The sequence below is a fragment of the Lathamus discolor genome, chromosome 3 (genome assembly GCF_037157495.1).
Source record: "Lathamus discolor isolate bLatDis1 chromosome 3, bLatDis1.hap1, whole genome shotgun sequence".
Lineage (NCBI taxonomy): Eukaryota > Metazoa > Chordata > Aves > Psittaciformes > Psittacidae > Lathamus > Lathamus discolor.
This window is the reverse complement of record NC_088886.1, coordinates 121951567-121971490: the sequence shown is the minus strand read 5'-3', so window position 1 is coordinate 121971490 and position 19924 is coordinate 121951567. Positions and strand designations below refer to the sequence as shown.

At 48.0% G+C, this 19924-nt stretch overlaps 1 protein-coding gene across 1 annotated transcript in view; it reads right to left on the bottom strand.

Annotated features, from left to right (window-relative positions):
- Window positions 1-19924, bottom strand: part of ITGB5 (integrin subunit beta 5) — a 63970-nt gene that overhangs the window by 18469 nt on the left and 25577 nt on the right. Inside the window, exons 6-10 of the mRNA XM_065671392.1 lie at window positions 16272-16433; window positions 14792-14887; window positions 13597-13686; window positions 10552-10686; window positions 6880-7309 (exon numbers count right to left, since the gene is read on the bottom strand). Coding sequence (XP_065527464.1) covers window positions 6880-7309; window positions 10552-10686; window positions 13597-13686; window positions 14792-14887; window positions 16272-16433 — 913 coding nt within the window. The remainder of the gene's footprint in view (window positions 1-6879; window positions 7310-10551; window positions 10687-13596; window positions 13687-14791; window positions 14888-16271; window positions 16434-19924) is intronic.

Genomic DNA, 19924 nt, shown 5'->3' with positions numbered 1-19924 from the left:
CACAGAAGGTGCCACCCCAGCACAGGGTACAATGCAAACGCAGAGTACCACGTGTTGCCCACAATGGATAAGCATGTCCCATACGCATCCCTGTGATTTCTCATCCTCTTCACACTGTGTAAAGAGTGATGAGATTCTCAGTGACATTCCCCATTAAAGGCTGAGAGGTTTCGAGTGTTGCTATCAGAACTCACTGTCTCCAGGTCAAGCATGGCCAGACTTGGCCTTTCAGGAAGGCACCGTGGGAAGCAGCCCGGGATGACCCCAAGGCTTGTCCACCAGCTAAGAGCCAACATCCCACACGTGACAGCAGCAGCAGGCTCCTCCACAGTTCCTTCCCTGCATGTGGAAACGTTTCCCAAATCACTGCTTGAACAATGACACCCTGCCTCCCCAAATGTTGCAGTGGCAGGGGAGCCCCCACCCTCTGCAGGAGGTCAAGCAGGAATGAAGGAATATCAACAACTGACATCAGAAAAAATCTGGTTTATACAAATACACTTTGAAAAAAAAGCAATAAGGACTTTTTTAGTGCTAAGACGCAGGCAAATTACATTGGACACAAGGCCAAACAGCATCTGCAGGGAGCATGTGTGCAGGGTGAGAGTGGTGTTGGTCAGAGAGGGATGCAGGTGAATTCAGTTGACTGCTCTTCCAATTAACCCCCATCTCAGCCCTGCCAGCTGACTTGGACCTTACATTTCTTTAGGCTGACCCACAGGATGTGAGCAAACAAAACTGACCTAAACCTTACATTTCTTCACACTAATCCATGTGATAGAGTAAGTGGGACACATTCAGCTTTGCAGTTTAACTCTGAAAAAAGAAGAGGGCAGCGGAGGTCTCCCATTTGATTTGTTTCTTTTCAATGTTTGCAGTCTATTCTTGTTGAAACAAAATGTTTCACAGGTGGAGGGGGGATGTCAGCTGGCAAGGGATGCCCACACAGCAGGGACACCGGGCACAAGCACTCCCGTTCTTGACCACATCTTAAGAGAGATGTTACTGAAGTGCCGTCTCCTTTTTATTCTGGCCATAAGGTCCCCCTGGGCTGTGCAGCAGCTTTGTAGGCAGGAGACTTCAAGGCGCCTGGAACCAGGTTTGTTGGCTGCTAAGAAGGAGCGATGGGCTCCCGGTGATGCACACAGCATGATGACACTTATATACCTCTCCGTTTTCTAGCGCACCCTCAGATGGTTTTCAGCTCCCTGTCCTCTACCCTGCTGTTTCGTGGAGAAAAGAGACACTCATAGTTCTATAATCCTAATGGAAAAGGGTTTGGGCTCATAGACTTTATCAGGTTCAGCTCACTCCAAACCACTCTCCCATGCTCTGCAGTCCTGACAGCACATACAGCCACTGCCTGGCCCCTTCCATGAGCTTCCTACCTGCTGCTAATAACTGGGACCACTAATGAAGCAACTGGCAATGCGAGGTTGCACCACAATGACCTGAGCTGACACTGCACCCTCTATCACCAAAATAAGCCTTAAAATGCTGGTAGAGGTATGCTCCCAATTCTCCTTCAGCCTGGGGACCAGAGCAGGACTGACCTGCAGGGCAGCTGTTCCAGAGACAGAGCCACATCTCCTCTGCTGCTGCATGGCTCACAGCCACACAAGCAGTTATATTCAAACAAAGGATTATTTTTAACCTCCACATCTTATATGGTCCTTTTGCCTCTCCCTTTCAGGTCCTTTTTTACTGGGCAGTGATCAGATTCCAACTTTTTACACAATCTAAATTACAAAGAAAAAAACTAAATTCCCCAAATCAAAAGCCTAAAGATGACAAGACTTGACATGACTTAAAAGAAAACATTGCAGATGCGGTTTAGGCTCTGTTCCCTATTCTCTTTCTGCCACAAGCCACTCTCTTCCCTTCTGGCAGGGGCTAAATTTACTTAATGCCATTCCCCACTCCTTGGCATCACCACAGGCAGTGGGCACAGGCAAGCTCCCCTTCCTCCCCAAACCAAACTCAGCCCATAACCTACACCTCAGAGATTAATAAATCAAATATTACCCATTTCTTTCTTAACAGCAGCTTCTGGTAAAAACTTCACACCAGGAATGAAGAGAATCAAGACAATCAAAAAAGTGTTAAAGCTGGATCAACTTTATCCTCACATCTGAGCCTTCAACTGCACACCAGCATCCTCCGTTCAGGCACTGCCACTGGGTAGTTGAATAACAACTACAAAGGTAAGTGTGGAAAAGTCTATTTCATAAGATGTGTTCATGGGCACAGTGATTTGTATGGTAACAGAACCCACTAGAAACTCAAGGGTACAGATACCAGCAGTGCCATCAAACCTGAGCACTGCTCTCAAAAAGCAGGACCCTATTATACAACCAGAAACTGCCATGCCAGCACTGAAGTCATCACAGTCCCACATCATCCCACATACCTGCAAACGCAGTGGTGCTAAACACAACTACAGTGCCTGGGACAGGGAATGCCAAAAACAAACTGCAGAAGCAGGAGTGAGATTTCTAGTTTGAGTCTCCGTTAAAACACAGAAAAGCCTCATCTCACTGGACCTTAGCACAGGCTAAAACCTCACAGTGCTTCCCCTTTTTATAAAACCAAGAAAGGGAAGCATTCAGAACAAATACTGAAGACTTGTACATCCTCAGCAGTTTCTGAAGTGGTTTCTGCAGGGCAGCTGGAGCCGCACCGCCTGTCAGTTCGGCTATTCTCTGTGAAATAACCCACGGATTATCAGTGAGCTGTCACTTCCTAAATCCCATCTCAGAACTGATTCTGGCCCTTGCGGGTATTTGCAAATTTGACACCTGATGCTTTATTGCTGACCCAAGCTTTTTGTGTCTTTGAAAGCCCTGTACCAGCAAACAAAGCCAGACTCCTGGTTTCTGTGCTCTGAGGCATCTCCGTCTCACTATGCTTTAGCCAGCTACAATCTTTAGTCATCTTAACCAGTTAAGATGTTAGCAGATGCTTAAGAGCTAGAGAGAAGTTGCAGGGCTTGATTTACAATTGCAGAGCATTTATAAATCTGATGTATTGCCTAATTCTAAAAAAAATAGAGAAGTCACAAAAGACCCTACCCGACAAAGCTGCACCAACATCAGCAGTCGCTGTGTTACTTGGACAGTATGGATTTTTGGGATGAGATCCTTCATATTTAGGGGGAAATGTTCTGCCACATGGTGAGTGCTCTTTACTTACACCTCAGTAGCAAAGCTTCTCTGCACAACTACAGTCCTGGGCTGAAGAGTGCACAAATGACATCCACACAGGGAGCCAGGTAACAGTGTCAGTGGTTAAGGGGAAATTTCTCCAGAAGCACCAAAGTAAAGACAATGCTGTTCTACTCTGCATAGCCCCCTTAGAGAAAAAATAGGTCTGCAGCACTGAAGCTAATGAAGCTTGTCCTCCAGTGAGCCAGTCTCTCTTCATTAGAGGCAAACAAGTGATGCCCTCCCTGGGGCCTCTCCTCCCTCTTGCCCTCTTTTTATGGGACCTTCAGGAATGCAATTAGCACTGAGATGTTTCCTCCTTTGTCAAACTGCCTGGCGGGCAGCCAAGGGGTTCAAAAAGCCACTGGGCCACAAAGGCAGCCGCCCCTTCCTGAGCCTGGCTACCGCAGGACGGCTCTCTTCTCCTGTCCCACAGACACCCATATTTCAGAGAGAGGCCAGAGCGATGTACCAACGGTCTCAGTGCATGAGGACAACTTCTGTGTCCAGAGAAAAACTCGGAGTGAAGCATTTAATGGTTTGGAGAGTAACTGCCTGCTTTGGAGAGTATGGTACAGTGGATAACCTGGTTACATCTTTTGGAGGAACAGAGCGCTGCTGCAAGCCATCCCCAGTGACCCAAACTTAGATTAATGGTTTGAAATAGATACTCTGGAGCTGTTAACTGGACTCAGGGAGCAGCAGAACAAATGTCACTTATTAGTGACCAAGTAGCATCAACTAAGTATTAGAGGAAACTTGAATCAGCATTTACGAGGTGTTATAAATGACTCCTTTTCCCAATCGCCCCACAGATGCAGGAGGCATGTTAAACCTCCCACTGACAGGAATTAAATGCTTGCTTCTCCTTTAGATTATCTCCCACCTAAAATCTGCTTCTCCACTTCATGGAGGGCTACAAAAGGACAGGAGCCATATGCAGCAGTGTCTGCAGTCATCGCTCCTCTCAAACACTGACAAAATGAGCCGCCAATATTTACAAATGGACCCAGGAATGAAAATACTTTTGTTGGCCAAAGGACTAAGCACCAAGAGACAAGAAACTCATAGCTCATCTGAAATGATTTCAACCTGCTTAGGCTTTCACTAGGAATGCAGGATGCCTGAATGCAATCTGCCAGCCAGCCCTGTGTCATGGCAGTGACTCAGTGGGAATAGTGTCACTCTGGATCATAAAAGGAAGAAATACCCAGGCTGGTTGGTGACGGGCTCATGAGGCTCACGATGAGCCTCATAATGGGCATGCAAAAAGCACAGCCACGTACATGCAAAGCATTTTGCATGTATGGATTTTTACTCCTCAGCTTCAAAAACTGTGCTTTCCTCCTGGTGCTCCCAGGTTGGACCGGCTGCTTTCCACCTGCTCTGTTCAGGATGATCACTCAGGGCTCATGACACTACCATCTTATTCAAAAGCTTAGGCAGGTGTAAATGCATTTAACCAGGGACACCACAGCCCATGTGCTAAAACTGAGGTTGGGTTCCTCTGGGGTCAAAGCGCTGTTCAAAAAACAGTCATCAGAAATGCACCGAGAAGCATTAAGTTCCTTCTACACTACCAGAAGATTAATGCTGTATAAATAAAGCCCTTGACAGGAGTGATGAGTTCCCCCCACAGGTCCAAGCCAGGCAACTCCCCGGCAAGGACAGAGACAACAACGATCTGCAGCAGAATGACAGCTCCCATGTGCTGCTATTTTGGTTTCGGCACTTGCTAAAAGCTGTTGGTCTCCCCTCGTGGCGGGATTGAGCCTGCAAGAATGGTGGGCACTGGGATGCCAGGGCTTTAAGGGGCAAACACTCTGCCCAGGAGAAGACATAGGCAGGGCAGGGTATCATTTCTCCCCCTTGCAGGAACAAAAGCAGCAGCTGGACCCCACATGATAGCCCTGGAGGTTACCCTTCACCCAAGGCCCTGCATCCAAACACCCCTGGCTGCCGAGTCTACATGTGCTGCCAGAGATGTTCAGTGTGGAGCTAAACACGTGGTCTTTTTCAGGAAGACCCCATCAGCAGGGAAGGGAGAGCATGTATTTGATGAAAGCCACCAGAGATGCTTGTGTGGCAAAGGGCTGTTTGTCAGGGGCAGCTGTGGGCACAGCCCTGCTGTGAAAGCTCAGACACTTCTGTTGGGCTGGTAAAGCCCCAAGCCTCTTGGGCTGACAAAGCCATCTCAAAACATCATGTCATTGGCACAGCGCTTGTTACAGCTCAGATTTAGCAGCAGAACTACTGGAATTTCTTTAAAAAAGAAATAAAAATAATAGCAAACAAACCAACAGCAATAGAAATACCAGAGGCACAGGGACATCCAACCCACACAGTCATGCCAGACTCCATCCCAACTCCATCCCACCCCTGGAGCAAAGAGGCCACTTGGCCTCAGCCTACCCTTTGTTTTCTTTCACAGCTAAAAAAAGGGCTTTTAAATGACTTTAAACAATGCTGGCAAATCCCAAACCAGCTATGCTGCCCTTCCCAGCACCAGAAGAAAGCAGGTGCAACACAACTTGCTTTTCTGTGGGGCATCAGAGCTCAGGCTCTCCTGATGAAAAGGAAATATGAGCAAAGCGGTGTCCTCTTGCAGTACCAACTGCTACACCAGTAACTTCCAACCTCTATAGCATCGCTGCCCTGCTTGCTATTAAATATACTCCTTTTGGGTGGAATGATGCTATTAAAGCAATTTGGTCATATGGAGTCAGGCAGTACTTCACCTAATTACTTCACAGTTTAGGTTATCCCGCCCCCCCCCCCCCCCCCCCCCCAGTTTCAAATACCTTTTTCCCACTTGCTCACCCCTCTTTCTGCTCCTGCATCATCATCAGGGGTTTCCCAGCCCTCCCAGCCCTGGGCAGGACATGTTCACTGTGGGAGGTGGTACCAGCTTTTCTAACCCCTCTGCAATGGGGAGCCCCGGAGCAATACCAAAAATGGGTTATCATCTGCCCCATCTTCAGCAGTGCCAAAACATCACTGGCCAGGCTACAGGAAAATGAGCATGAACATTCTCTCCCCACCTAATGACAGGACCATCTTAAACATCCAGAAATCTGCAACCAAAAGGTGCCCAATCACTTATTGCCCAGCTCAGAAACATGCAGAGCGAAATAAACAGCAGGGGTCCAAAAACACCACTTCCCTGGAGAAAATGTTTAAAATACTATTTTCCAAGCTTACACATATTTTGGAAATTTTGACCAAGATTTTCAGTTATGGAAATATTTTACTTGCTTGAAAGCAGGACAATTTCAAAGGACAATTTTTTGCCCAGCTCCGACTGAGGGAATTATGTCTGAGGGCTAATCCAGGCAATTACGTGCAAGGTAAATTATGTGACCTTGGACTGAGAAGGAATTAAAGCCATTTTAGCAAACACAGCTAAATAACTCCTCTACCTCTGCTTAAGCAAAGCTGACTGGATACATCTTTCCCAATGAATGACTTGTTTTCCCAGTGCACAGAAAAGTCTATACATAAAATCCCTCTAGGAATCTTTAACACAGATTTTCTCTAGTAAGTAACAGACTGAAGCATAACTTTTCCTTTCACTGCATCGCACACCCTTCATGCACCAGTCCAGCAGCCTTCCCCATGTTGGGGTGGTTTCCCCATCCCCACTAGGCAGAGGGCATGAGGAAGGAAAGGCTCCTACCTGAGCAGAGGACTCCCTTGTACCTGGCGCAGGAGAAGTCGTCACACTCGCAGAAGGGCCCGTAGATGTTCCCAAACTCGCTCTCGTAGCAGAGGCACTGGTTGCAGCTGCACTCCCCTCTCCCACTGCAGAGGGGCTTGCCCTCCGCCTCCCGGCACATGGCCTGGTGCACGTCCCCGCTGGCACCCTCCTCGCACTCACACCTTGCTCCCAGGTAGCCGGCGTCGCACTCGCACAGCCCGCAGGTGTAGGTCCCATTGCCGCTGCACTTGCCGCTGGCTGGCACGGCATGGCCGGTGCAGCCGCAGAGGCAGCTGTAGGTCACTGCCACCTCCAGTGTGTCCCGAAAGCCGGCAGGCTTGATGGTGAAGGTGTGGGAAGTGTCCTCAGCAGGGCAGCTCCGTGCCTCCACGGCCACCTCAAAGGAAACCTGGGGGTGTGGGTTGAGATGTACGTCAACACATATAGCCATAAAATTCCCCTCAAGATTGCCCTGGGGAGAAAGGCAGGAGGGAAGGGCAAATGTCCCAGGGAAAAGCCACGGAGCATTCCCTGGAGCATGGCCATGCTCAACACGTTGAACTTCACTCCCAGGTGTGCAAAACCCCCAAAACAATTCTGCTCCATAGCTCCACCCCTGGCAGTGTTCAAGGCCAGGTTGGACGGTGCCTTGAGCATCCTTGTCTAGTGGAAGGTGTCCCTGCCCATGGCAGGGGGGTGGAACTAGACGATCTTAAGGCCCTTTCCAACCCAATCCATTCTATTATTCTCTGATTCTGTAACTGCATATCTAAAGACGGCATCTGCAGCTCAATGCACTGACATTTGCCAGTCCCAGGAGGGGTATGGCAACATGAACATTTAAAAACTCTTCACTGTCAGCCATTAGCAGTAATTTTGCCTATCAGAGACTCTTGGTTTCTGTGAAGCAGGAAGGCACCTGCCTATTCCCATGAAATAAGCACAGCAAAACTCTGGCAAATAACCCAGTTTTCATGCTATTGAAATAATAAACTCTGTTGAAACCAAACACTGTTTAGGACACAGCACAAGGGCCCAAGGTGCCTAAAGATCACAGGTTTAGAAGGTTTTATGGGAATCCTGATCTGCACATGGAGATGTGCATCAGTCACACAGTTCTAAGCTTTCAGCATACTACTAATAGGCCAGTTTTGATGGATGCTTCTATTAAGACTGGCTTCAGAAGGGTTATACTTCATTATATGGTTATATGTCACCTCCCTACTCATTTTCTGTTGCTACAATTCAGTATCAGAGTTTTTCTCCTTGGGAAAACCAAGAACATCCTATGGCCACTTACTTGGCCCATGATTTAATCCTGCTGTTGTGCGGGGTGGGGGTCAGGTCTGGGGCCAGCCACTGCTGCCTAGACTTGCTGGTTAGCAAAGAGGACTAATCTTACTCCAAGGAAACAGGCTCCTTTCCTTGGGATCAGGAGTGAATGATTTTTCTCTTGAGACATTTGGGGTGGCACAAAGCTCTGGCTGCCTGCACCATCCCACCATGCGGCACCACAGCCAGCCCCAGCCAGGGCAGCTGCACTCCCAGGAAACCTCCCCTGACCTCCTCCCATTCCCAAGGCCTGAAGCAATTAGCCAAAGAGCACAAATTACAGACACCAGAAAACAAGCTAAGGGAATCAGGGTAATCTTGCTCCCTTTCACCACTGCCCCAGGACTAAACCCTGGGAAATTAGGACCCAGTGCCAGCATTATTCTCTTTGCGGAAACTTTCTGAGCAGGAGTCAAATCTTGATCCATGTGGAAGCAATGGGGCAGACAGCAGCTGAACAAGAGAGGATGGAGGAACAGGACCCCCATGATCCTATGGCACATGTGCCTGTGCAGACACCTTGATACTCAGGTGCACCTAAAATTGGAGAGGTACCAGTGCCAGCTCCTTGCTGCACCTGGCGCCAAACCCCTTTATGGATGAGCTACAGTGGCTGGAGAGTCCGCCCGGCTTATGCCAAAGCCAGGAGCCCAGGACCAAACACCAGATTAGCTCTGCTGCCTTGGGGACTAGCTATGATGTGGGAACAAGGAGATACAGGGATCGTTTTTACCTGCCTATCACTCACTGGAGATCCAGGAAAGTCAGCTAAAAAAGCAGAGGCCACCTCCTTTTTTAACACTTCGCTTGATTCTTATTTGGCAGGGGAAAAGTCCAGTTACTGCTGACTCTTTCAAACTATTTTTATATGTCTCAGGGCTTAGAGCTCTGGTATGTTTGCAGAGTCACTCTTCTCAAATAAGGCAATCAGGCTGTTAACAAACTCGCACCCACATCTTCACACACAGAAAAAGACTGGAGAAGGGGAGAAGGTTCCCCACTATCTGAGCCTTCCTACCCCATTCTGCAGTCCAGCAAGTCATTTATCTGAATTTATACGCAAAGCAAACAAAACAAGCAAAGCTTCGCTTCTCTGATTTCTTATAAAAAATCATAGGATGGATTATGCTGTGTATACAGTTACATTTAAGGGCCAGACTGTATTTTTATCTGTGCTACTATACAGTAACCCTAGGAACGGAACACACGAGAGGAGGGCTGCTGCCTTTCTGAGTACCCTATCTTGTTTTGCAATACCTCTAAAGATAAGAATGACCTCTTCACACCAGGAAAGATAAGTTTAGATTAGAATCACAGAATCAGAATCATTTACGTTGGAAAAAGCCCTTAAGATCATGGGGTCTAACCATTAACATATCACTGTCAAGTCCACCACTAAACTGTGTCTTAAAGTGCCACATGTACATCTTTCAAATACCTCCAGCAATGGTGACTCAACCCCTTCCCTGGGCAGCCTGCTCAGATTCTTTGTAACCCTTTCAGAGAAGAAATTGTTCCTAATATTCAATCTAAACCTGCCCTGTTTCAATTTGAGACTGTTTCCTCTTGTCACAAGAGACCAGTCACCTCCCTCCATCCTCCTTTCAGGTAGTTATAGAGAGCAATAAGGTCCCCCCTGGGCCTCCTTTTCTCCAGACTAAACACCCCCAGGTCACTCCACAATAAACACCCCCAGGTCACCTCACCAGACTTGTGCTCCAGACCCTTCACCAGCTCCACTGCACTTCTCTGGATCCATTCAGCAACTCAACATCTCTCTTGCAGTGAGGAGCCCGGAACTGAACACAGTATTTGAGGTGCAGCCTCGCAAGTGCCGAGTACAGGAAGACAATCACTTCCCTAGTCCTGCTGGCCACACTATTTCTGACACAAGCCAGGATTCTCAAACAATAACAAGAAAACCTTGAATATTTAATGGCTCAGGAAAAAACTAGCAGACCATGGCAATAAAGATGTCACAGATGGCATTGTGATGTGAATACATGGGATTACAAGAAAAAAAAAGCGCCCTTTCTTGACTATTGTGTCCTGCTGCCCAGCCAAGACCTTTTGGCTCAGGGTGCCATAGACAAGATATGCGTGTTCCCTCTTTCCTCACAGCTGACCTTGGGCTGATCTATACCACCCAGAACCACTTCTAACATGGCCCGAGGGTTTCTCTATTAACATGGCCCGAGGAGAGCAGAGGAAGATGAGCAAAGCTGCATTTCACTGCCCAGGACCACTCATCAGGAGAGGTAAGCATCTCACAGCAGGTGAAACAGTCCCTCCAGGGGACAGACCGACAGGCACACTCACCGTATCTCCTATTTTGAGATCCCCACACTTCCTCAGCCCAGGATATGACAATCCATCCTGGCAAGTGGCAGTGAAAGTCAAGCCAATGTCCTCAGGGCTGTCCCAGACTGTGAGCTCCACCTTGGACCGAATACTCTAGAAACACAACAGGAAAGCAAACTGTCAGGTTCCCAAAGGCCAATGGGTTTCTTCTGCTTCAGCCTCTTCTCCTGATGTTTCCAGACAGTGGCTAGGACATCTCTGCACCTATATGAAAAAAAAATCACCCCTGCATACACACTGACATTTGGGTTGGGCATAAATGGAGCATCTCTGAGCTAATGGTCAGAGCCTTGTGCCCACATCTGCACCTCCTCCTCTCCATAAACCAGCCCCTTAGTGAAGTGCAAAGCCTGATTCTCCACTGGCAGTCCTCCTGTGACACGTCATATAGCACGAAGAAGCTGTAAAACTGCACTGACTCTGTGCTGCTTTCTAGATTTCACCCAACTGGTCAGAAAAATGTATTTTCCTTCTCAGGAGATAATGCCAGACAAAACGTACCCTTTCAGATGCATCAGCTGGAAACACCCCCATGGGGGGGGGGGGGGAAGGGGAGGAGACTCTTTCTTTTTTTGCAAAACTTTTCAAAATGAAAAGTGTTTTCCATCAGAGAGGTTTTGGTATGCTCCTACCCCCTTTCTTCTGCTTCTCATTTCTCCACCCTGCTGCACACACAGATTTTTAAGGTCAAACCAAAATGGAGTTTATAAGTATTAATTCGGAATGACATCATTTTGTTTAACTCTTCCAGTGGCTGGAACTGATTTTTTTAAGAGTGGTGTCCAAAAACGACAAAGGTTTGCAAAATGGAGCTTTTTGTACAAACGTTTATTTTCCAAAGCCAGCCTGCAGCTCCATCCTTCTCCTCCTTGTCCCAGGCCCTCACCAAAGTGTCCAGATTAAGGAAAAGTGCTAGTTCAGACCTTTTGCCAGTCCATGTGATAACAAACCCAGGGTTCACATGCCAGCAAAGAGTTGATGCTTTTGGAAAGAGAAAGGAAATAGATGAGTTTTCGCTAGGTGAATCTAAACAGCCCTTGAGGAAAGCAAGGAATAATATCCCATCTTGTCTGCTGTAAATGGAGGAGTCACCATAGAGTGGCAATTTGGACCACACAGAATATTCATTGACTGTGGGCTGAACGCTGTGCGTGCCAGTAAAAGCATATTGCTCTGCCCAAAATTATCCCATAGAAATTAGCTGTCACACTGATGCACCCTCCCAACTTCTTGCCCAGAGCATCTAATCAAGGCGGAAGATAGGACACCAGGCCAAGGTTTTTTTCTCTGTGAGGGCAGTGAAAAAAGCAGTCCCTGTTTTCTGGAGGATGAGGGGGAGGTGACATGAAGAAAAAGAGATGGGGGAAAGGGGTCTCAGGGATAACATAAGCCCTGAGCAAGTCTGATGTACGCACTGGTGGAGGGAAGCAGATGAGATTGGGCCAGAGATGGCCAAAGTACTAAAGTGGAGAGGCTGAGCCCAGGACGGGAGAGCCTGAGCCCAGGCCCGGAGCACCAGCCACTGTCACCCCACAGGGAAATCATAGAATCACTGAATGGTTCAGGTTGAGAGTGACAGAATGATTTTTGGTCGAAAAGAAGTTGGTCCCCATCACATATGGAAAGTTTCTCCAGGCTCAGCTCCCTTTTTATAAGGAACATAAAAAGGTTCGCTCCCACTTGAGAAACAGAACTTTTAACCTTCTCCCCCAGTGAGAATTCCTCCTTCATCTCAGGAAGAAAACAAAGGTACCAAGATGAGACAGGCTCAGCGGTACCAGGTTTCACACAGCCCCCAGGCTGCCCACAGCACAGACAGGAGCTGCCAGCTCCCAGCGGCGTGCCCAGGGGTCCAACCTATACCCACGCAGCAAAGCCAATGTGCAGTGAATGTTCATTTCTTTCTCCCTAGCAAAGCACCTTAGTCACAAAATCCTCCTTCCTCATGGGAACAAACTGGGACAACTGGGCTTTTGTTTTGCAGGATCTCCAAGGCCTCATTAGCAGTGTTAGCTGCTTATTGCCTTTCCTCAGAGGGTGCAGGTTTGGGAAACATTCTTCCCAGGGGCACAAACAAATGCTGCTTTAACTGCAGGGAGATGTAGGGGAAGCAAAGATGAATGTTACAGGTCACACAAAGCACAGCACAATCCTACATCACCTCTGGATGTGTAAACTCCTCCAAACAAGTACTTCCTCACTCCCTTGTGAATGAACATAGTACCAAGAAGAACTTGCAGCCATCAAAAACTGAAGAACTTTACCTGAAGGCTGATACATTATGGGGTCAGATCTCCATGCCCAGCACCAAAACAGCAATATCCTTCCAGAAGCATGAAGAGCTGACCCATAAGAATTAAGGGAGAAGTCAACAGAAATGTCAACAACTACCCCCCAAAATATGCAATTTAGCTGCTTCCAATTGAGCTACTCCTCTAATTTCCACGGAGATGGACAACATCAGGTCAGCAGTACAACTGCAAGTCCTTTGCTGTCTTCCATAGGACCCATTGCAGCACGCCAGGCTGCACCGGCAATGCCATATAGGCAGGGCTTGTTTAGGACCCAAGAGAGATGGTGATGCTCATGGGGTGCTGAGAACCAATCTGTGCTGCGTGGAGACCAGCAAAAGGATGTGACTTTAGCTGGAGTCTGGTCACACCCTCAGGAGGCCTGTAAACATCAGATAGCAAAGAAATAATCTATTTTATCTATTGGTAGGGTTCTTAGAGAGAATTGTTTTAGATCAGGACTGTATTTTGAGGATAATTCTGCACACAAGAGATGTGGGATGAAATCTCTGCTGTGCCACAGGCTCCCTTGGGTATCCCTTGCTCCTTCTCCACCTCACACACCTTGTTTGCATCCCAAGGGTGGATGCCCCAGCTCCAGCAGCATGCAAAGCACTGCGGAGAGAGGTGGCCAAGCTGGGTGGAACACGCTGGGGAGAGGCAAGCTCTTGGCACTTCACATAGCAGCAGCTGTGGTATTAAATGCACTTACGTTGTAGGCCTTGACGATCAGCTCGATGATGTTCTTGGAGTCTTTGTGCAAGATCTCCACTGTTGTCCCAGGAATCAAGGCAGTGAAGTTCTTGGGGGAAAAAAAAAATAAATAATTAAAGAAAATGCAGAGATGCAGAGAGTAAAGCAGAGGGTGAGGAGGGACCAACCCCACGTCAGGAACACCAGCCACACACCCTGCCCCATTGTCTGGTGGTGTACACAGCGTGGGTTGGCTCCCGTTAGCGTGGAGCTTTTGAAAGCAAAGCATAGCTAATGCCGCACGTCAGAGACTGAACAAAGCTCACAGCCACGGGACAGGGACTAACAGACGTGCATCTGCTGCCGGAGGAGGCAAGACCCAGCAGCTGTGCACCCTGGAGAGCCAGCACCACGGGCAGGGAGGTGCGGCTGTCCCGTCTCGCCTCAGACCTCCAGCATCCCTGGAGAGGGGGTGGAGAATGAGCTCAGCCCTCCTGCTCTCCGCCGGCGAGCAGCAGCATCTCGGCCATAGCAACGCGGCTGCTTGTTGATTTAGCTCAAGCCTTGAGAGCAGAAGAAGAGATTTCTGAAAGCAACCCCACCTCAAACACCTCCCCTGCACCCGTGTTAGAAAGAAAACCCCTAGGGCAGCGCCAGACACAGGCTCACACCACCTCCTCCTTTCAGAGGGAAGAGCAGGCATGGTGAGGGAAGTTCGAATTGTATGTGGCACGTCAGGGCCCTGGACTCTGTGATGGAAAAACACAGCTGGGCAGAAACTCTGCACGCGATTAGGTAATGGGATTAAGTCACTGCAGAATGGGCTGAACAGGTCTCTGCTCTCTCGCACGCTGCATGGCTGGCAGCCATCCAAACATCAGGATTAAGCTGGAGTCTATTTTAGGTTTTCACATGCTCACTAACATATATATCTGTTTGCTCTAAGAAGCTTTAGTGCTTTCTGCTGAAAGGACTGTGGGGATGGACAGAGGGCTGAGCCTCGCCTGCCTGTATCTGCCTACCCCTGCCAGCCCTGCGGGCAGCATGTGGCCATGGACACATGTATTTGCAGCTGCACACATCTGTGCTTGTGGCTGCACACACATATGCTTGTGGCTGCCTCTGCTCCACAGTGCCAGGCAGGAAGATGCTTCCAAGAGGCTTTTAAATCCCACCCCCCCCCACCTCAGCCCTGGGAGCTCAGTAGCACTTACCTTGTACAGGATGTAATGACTTTTTGTAACAGCGAAAATCAGGTGGATGTTGTTTTCAGCAAGTTTCTCCCCAAGAAGTGCCAGGGAAGGATAATCCTAGGTGCAGAAAAAGGGCAGGAAAACTGATGGGTAACACAGAAACAAAGACTAATTTCACTGCTCTTCAACAGGAAAATTCATTCCAGAAACATGGCATGTTTCACTGCGGGATGAAGTCCCTGATGTACCATCACGATTCCAACTAAAATAGCAGAAGTTCTGTCATCTCTTTCATATTTCTGCTTCACCCTTCAGCAGAATATATGACTGACAACACCATCAGCTGGATTTCTTTCTTTCCTCTTTCTGCTTTGCCATCAGCAGACTCACATGTGTAATAAACTAGCTACTATCTTCATCAAGGGATGCTATCTTGCATCAAGAGATGCAAGGCAAGGATCTAGGACTGCAGTAAGCAGAAATGTATGATTTTTCTCCCGGAATGGAAACATCCATTGCTTGCTCTTTCTGCATACTGGAACCATAAAGAGACTATGAGAAGCTCTGTAAGTCTTCAGACTTTCCTGACAAAGAGGGTGGCAGGAAGATAGGTACTCTACCTATGCATAAGCAACAAAATAATGAACCAGGACTCAGTTTCAAGTGACCAGCTTGAGTTTAAAACCCCCAGCTGCTTCTCGAGTGCCTTCCTCAGGAAAAACACCTCATTTCCTTGCACACTGGAGGGCTGATTGGCAGCCTCCAAGACTCAAACATGGACAACACTAAGGCAGCATCCCCACGCCAGCTTGGCAGCGTCAACTCCGTGTCTGTTTGGCAACTGTGCTTCCTTATGTATACGCTTGCTAGGATTGCATAGGTGGGTGCAAAGGGGTTCTCACGGAGCCTAGCCTCTGGCCGTAATACACCCATTCAGAACACACCTCCCCTTAGAGGGTGACAGCTATCCAGAAACAAAAATCATAATTAGTGCTTGTGATCTGCTGAGTAAAGGGCCATTCTGAAGAAGGATGTGATAATAGGGCAGCAAGCAATTACTCATTCATCCTGGAAGCGTTCTCCACTGAGTTTAAATGAAAACCAAGAAAGGCTATTTTATGTATTTGTTACCAAGACCTGTGTTAGGGAGGAGCTGAGAGTCCACTGGACATCTTAGAAAAGGAGTGTTATTTTTTTGTTTCCTCTATGCTTTGCAGGCAGAATCTCATGCTCTTCTGAGTTATTTTTCCCTCCCTTGCAGTAAGCCCTGGAGGAACTCGGTAAGCTCTTAGCTCACTTTTGAGCACCACAGGAGCATTCACTGCGGGGGATGCCCAAGGGGAACAGCAAATTTTATCTGCAAATTGCAGAACCAGGTGAAACTGTGCTGGTCAGGCACTATGTTTGCCAGAAGCTGCAGGAGTCAGGGGTGGCTGGTCTCTACAGAGGTCCACCAACACCCCAAGGTTCTCCAAGGGCTGGACCACATGTCCCTCCTCACCAGCTGGCTGGATGCACTGTACTCGTTGACTTCATTCAGGTGGCACTGGCCATCATGGGGCTGCACCAGCCCCCCCAGCTTCCCATCCAGGGCTATGTGGGGCACATCATCCGTTGTGAAGACCAGCAGGTGAGACGCCTCCTTACGCCAGCCGATCTTCTCCTGGGGGAAAACAAAGCCGTGAGACAACCGGTCTGCCCCTGCCAACTCCACATCTCACCTCTCACCCCACACATGGTCCCAGCCACATGCCCAGCCAGCAGCAGACCCGTTAGCACTAATTAGAGGAATACCATGCTCCTGTCCACCCAACCCTGGTAAGAAAACAAACTGTCAGGGGCTCAGTGAGCATTTCCCAGCATCTCCTTCCAGGACACTTACTTAAAAAGGCTTGAGGAGGTATGCGAACTGTCCACCAGACCTTCTCTACCCAGATCCAAGAATAAGAATTTCAGCTGCTTTTATAGCCAAAGGAGACCTGCCAGCTTCCTCCACACACATTTAATCTGACCTTGTTTTCTCGGTTCTGTGGAGCAGCCAAAGCAACAGCAAGAACTACCCCCACTCAGCATTATCATTACCACCCATTCTTAAAGGCAGTTTCTGAGCTGTGATGCACAAAGTAGATTCCTGCCTAAGGGGACTGGCTTTGGTGCAACCACACACATGCACAGGCACTTTGCTCTGGCCCCTTTCTGCACACATCTTCTGGAAGCCATGGTGTCTCCAAACCTCCTGTTTTTGTTGTGCACTACTTCACTTGCCCCAGACAGCTCAATCTCCCCTGCACCACAGCCCAGAAGAGCAGGGACACACACAGCTGGCGCACAGTGCAGCAGTGGGACCTTTGGCAGTGGCTGACTGCACTAATCCAAGCACAACTGCCTCCCACAGCTCCGCTGTGAGCAACTTCCACCTACTTAAAAACATGCTAATTCTAAGCCATGCTCTAGCGGTCCCTATGAAAGCACTGAGATGTTAAAGACAGCACAAGGACCAGACATTATCACCATTTTTGCATGGAAAGAGATGCAGGGACAGATTTTTTCCAAATAAAGGAATAAGATTTAAATACTAAACATTTCTGTCCCATGGAGCTTCCCCAGGTTTCCAGCTTTGCATTGGCCTGAGGAGCAGATCTGTACCTACAACAGCACACTGAAGCAGTTTGTTGCAATAGAATTGAAGGAAACAGAGAAGCACAAAGGAAATTTTTGGAAACCATAGCACTGCAGTACACTCCCCTGTGCTCTCCGGCTGCTCCTGCTGCCAGCTCCTTGCCAAGCCAAGCAGGCCAAGGTTGGCTCCTGCCATGGCAGAGACCAGAGCCAGAGAGCCCAATCTCCCACAGCTTCCCCTTGGGCTGGAACCGTACCCATCTGCTGGCGAAGATGTAGCCCCAGATCTTCCCTCCCCATACACATCCAGCATCCCCCTCCCTCCAGCAACCAACTCAGAGCAACACAGCACAAATCCCTTGGAAAAGGATGGGGGAAAAGCTGGTATAAGCTTACTGATGGGAGTGCAGCACAGATGAATATAACCAACTCCTCCAGAGCTTACTGCTCAGCTTATTCAGCAGAATCTGAACTCTGCCTTGTTTTACAGTAAGATACTAGCCTATGGGCTGCCATAGCCCAGTTGTGAAGATACTTCCTACAGAAAGCGCTGGCATGGGCATGGCAAGAGGGCAGAACAGGCAGAAGGGTGCGGAATCACAGCCACCAGTACAATTTTTGCCTGCAAATGTGAGTCATAGCCCAAAGCCTGTTGATCTTTCCAACAAATATAAAACTCTTGCTTCAAGGACACTATTCCAGAGTAGATTTATTTTTCCTCTCTAATGCAGAAGGCATTTTTATTTTAATGGCATTTTAAAGACACACACAACACACATAGCACATAGGAAGAAATCTTCGGCAACACACATCCTTTGCCATATACCAGCACATTACAGTCCAGCTCAGTGTGGAATGAGGGCTTTTTTGCTCTGGGAAGCAGAAGTCATTCTACTGAAATGATCCCACTGGATAAAAGGCAAAATCTTCATCCCCAAATATAATTTCATAAGAATTCACCCAAAAGTGATTACAGCCCTCACAATGCAAGAGGCAGCTCTCAGTCTACTCAGCCACCAGCATATCAAAAGCTGGTTTGTTTCTTTTTTTAATGATCTAGGCCAAGAAACTCCCGAAGAGATTAAAAGGATTAATCTGAGTTTCATTTCCTTAGAAATGCACTATGCACAAAGAAAACGAGCTGCACTGAAGCAGCAGCTATGAAGCCACTTCAGGTGTGATGCTGTTGTTCGCCTGCCTGCTAAGCCCACCTTGCAATCACAGACAAACTCTCTGCGCCTCCAACTCATGGTTTCATACTTAAACAACATCAAAACAACTTTGGTTGCTCAGTTCACCAACTCAGCTTCCAAAAAGCAACAAGCACCCACAGTTCCAGTGCCAATATCTGGGCACTGAGAACATTCGATGGCTTGGAGCATCAGACTGGGGCGTCTCCGGTGGGGTGGCCGAGTTAGTGTCAATGCCACGCTGAAAGAGCTGAAGACCTATGGAAAACGTGCCCAGAGAAACCAGCACATCAAGGAGCTGTCACATCTCACTCTGCCTCCATCATCAGCTTCCAGGTGTTGGAAAATACAGCTCTTCAGCATGCAGTTTCCACTACAAAACCCAGAGCAGTACTCTGCTTAAAACAAATAACCAAAGAGACTTCCATTTATTTTTATTGGACTGGGATTGTTGAACAAAAACCCCTGCACTGACATCTGCCCCCTCATCTGGTTTTTGATCCTCGTGGGACGTAAAGGATTTTGAAAGCAGGGGTGGGACCTGACCCAAAGCAGAGTGAGGTGAGAAGACATGTCTCTGCAGGGCTGGGCATGCTACAAATCCTGCCCCTACTCCTACAACCAGCTGCAGTTGCCTCCCGTACCCCAAAATAACAGCTTCTCACTTAAAGCCAAGAGTGACTGGCAAAATTGGCACAGCCCTCTAAATCATTTTGAAAAGGCTGCAAAACCCTGCACCAGTATTTCCAAGCCTGACATAAATATCTAAATTTAGGCTTTGGGTGCTGAGTAAAAACAGCTCAATTGCCAAGACATCAACTGCCCGAAGACCCCCCTGGATTCATCAGTATGTGATGAACCACAACTCTTTCCCAGGTGCAGACCTTTTTGGAAGGAAGAAACAGATCGAGGTACAAGACAAGTATTCCTTAGAGATTAAAAGCCAAAACCTTCTTCATTTGGCATAGCTCTGAAAGACACCTCTGTGTCTCCCAGATGTCTTGGCCATCTCCATGTACCAGTCTAGCAAGCATCAATCAAATCTATTTCAAAAGACTCTTTATTTTCTAATACAGCATTATCTCCTTGCTGCATCTTACTATGTAAGATCTGAAACTTATACATACCACTGAGCCATATGATGCTTGCACTTAAAAAATGGCAGAGGACCTAAATACCAGAGATGGAAAATGTAATTACAAAAGGTTGATTAATATTCCTGGCTTACCATTTTAGCATCAGGATAAAGGCTTATTGTCTCTGGCTCTTCATTGCCTCCAGAATAACACCATATCTTCATCTTTCAGAAACAAGCCAAGCCCTGGGCTTGCTTGTTAGTCTGTTC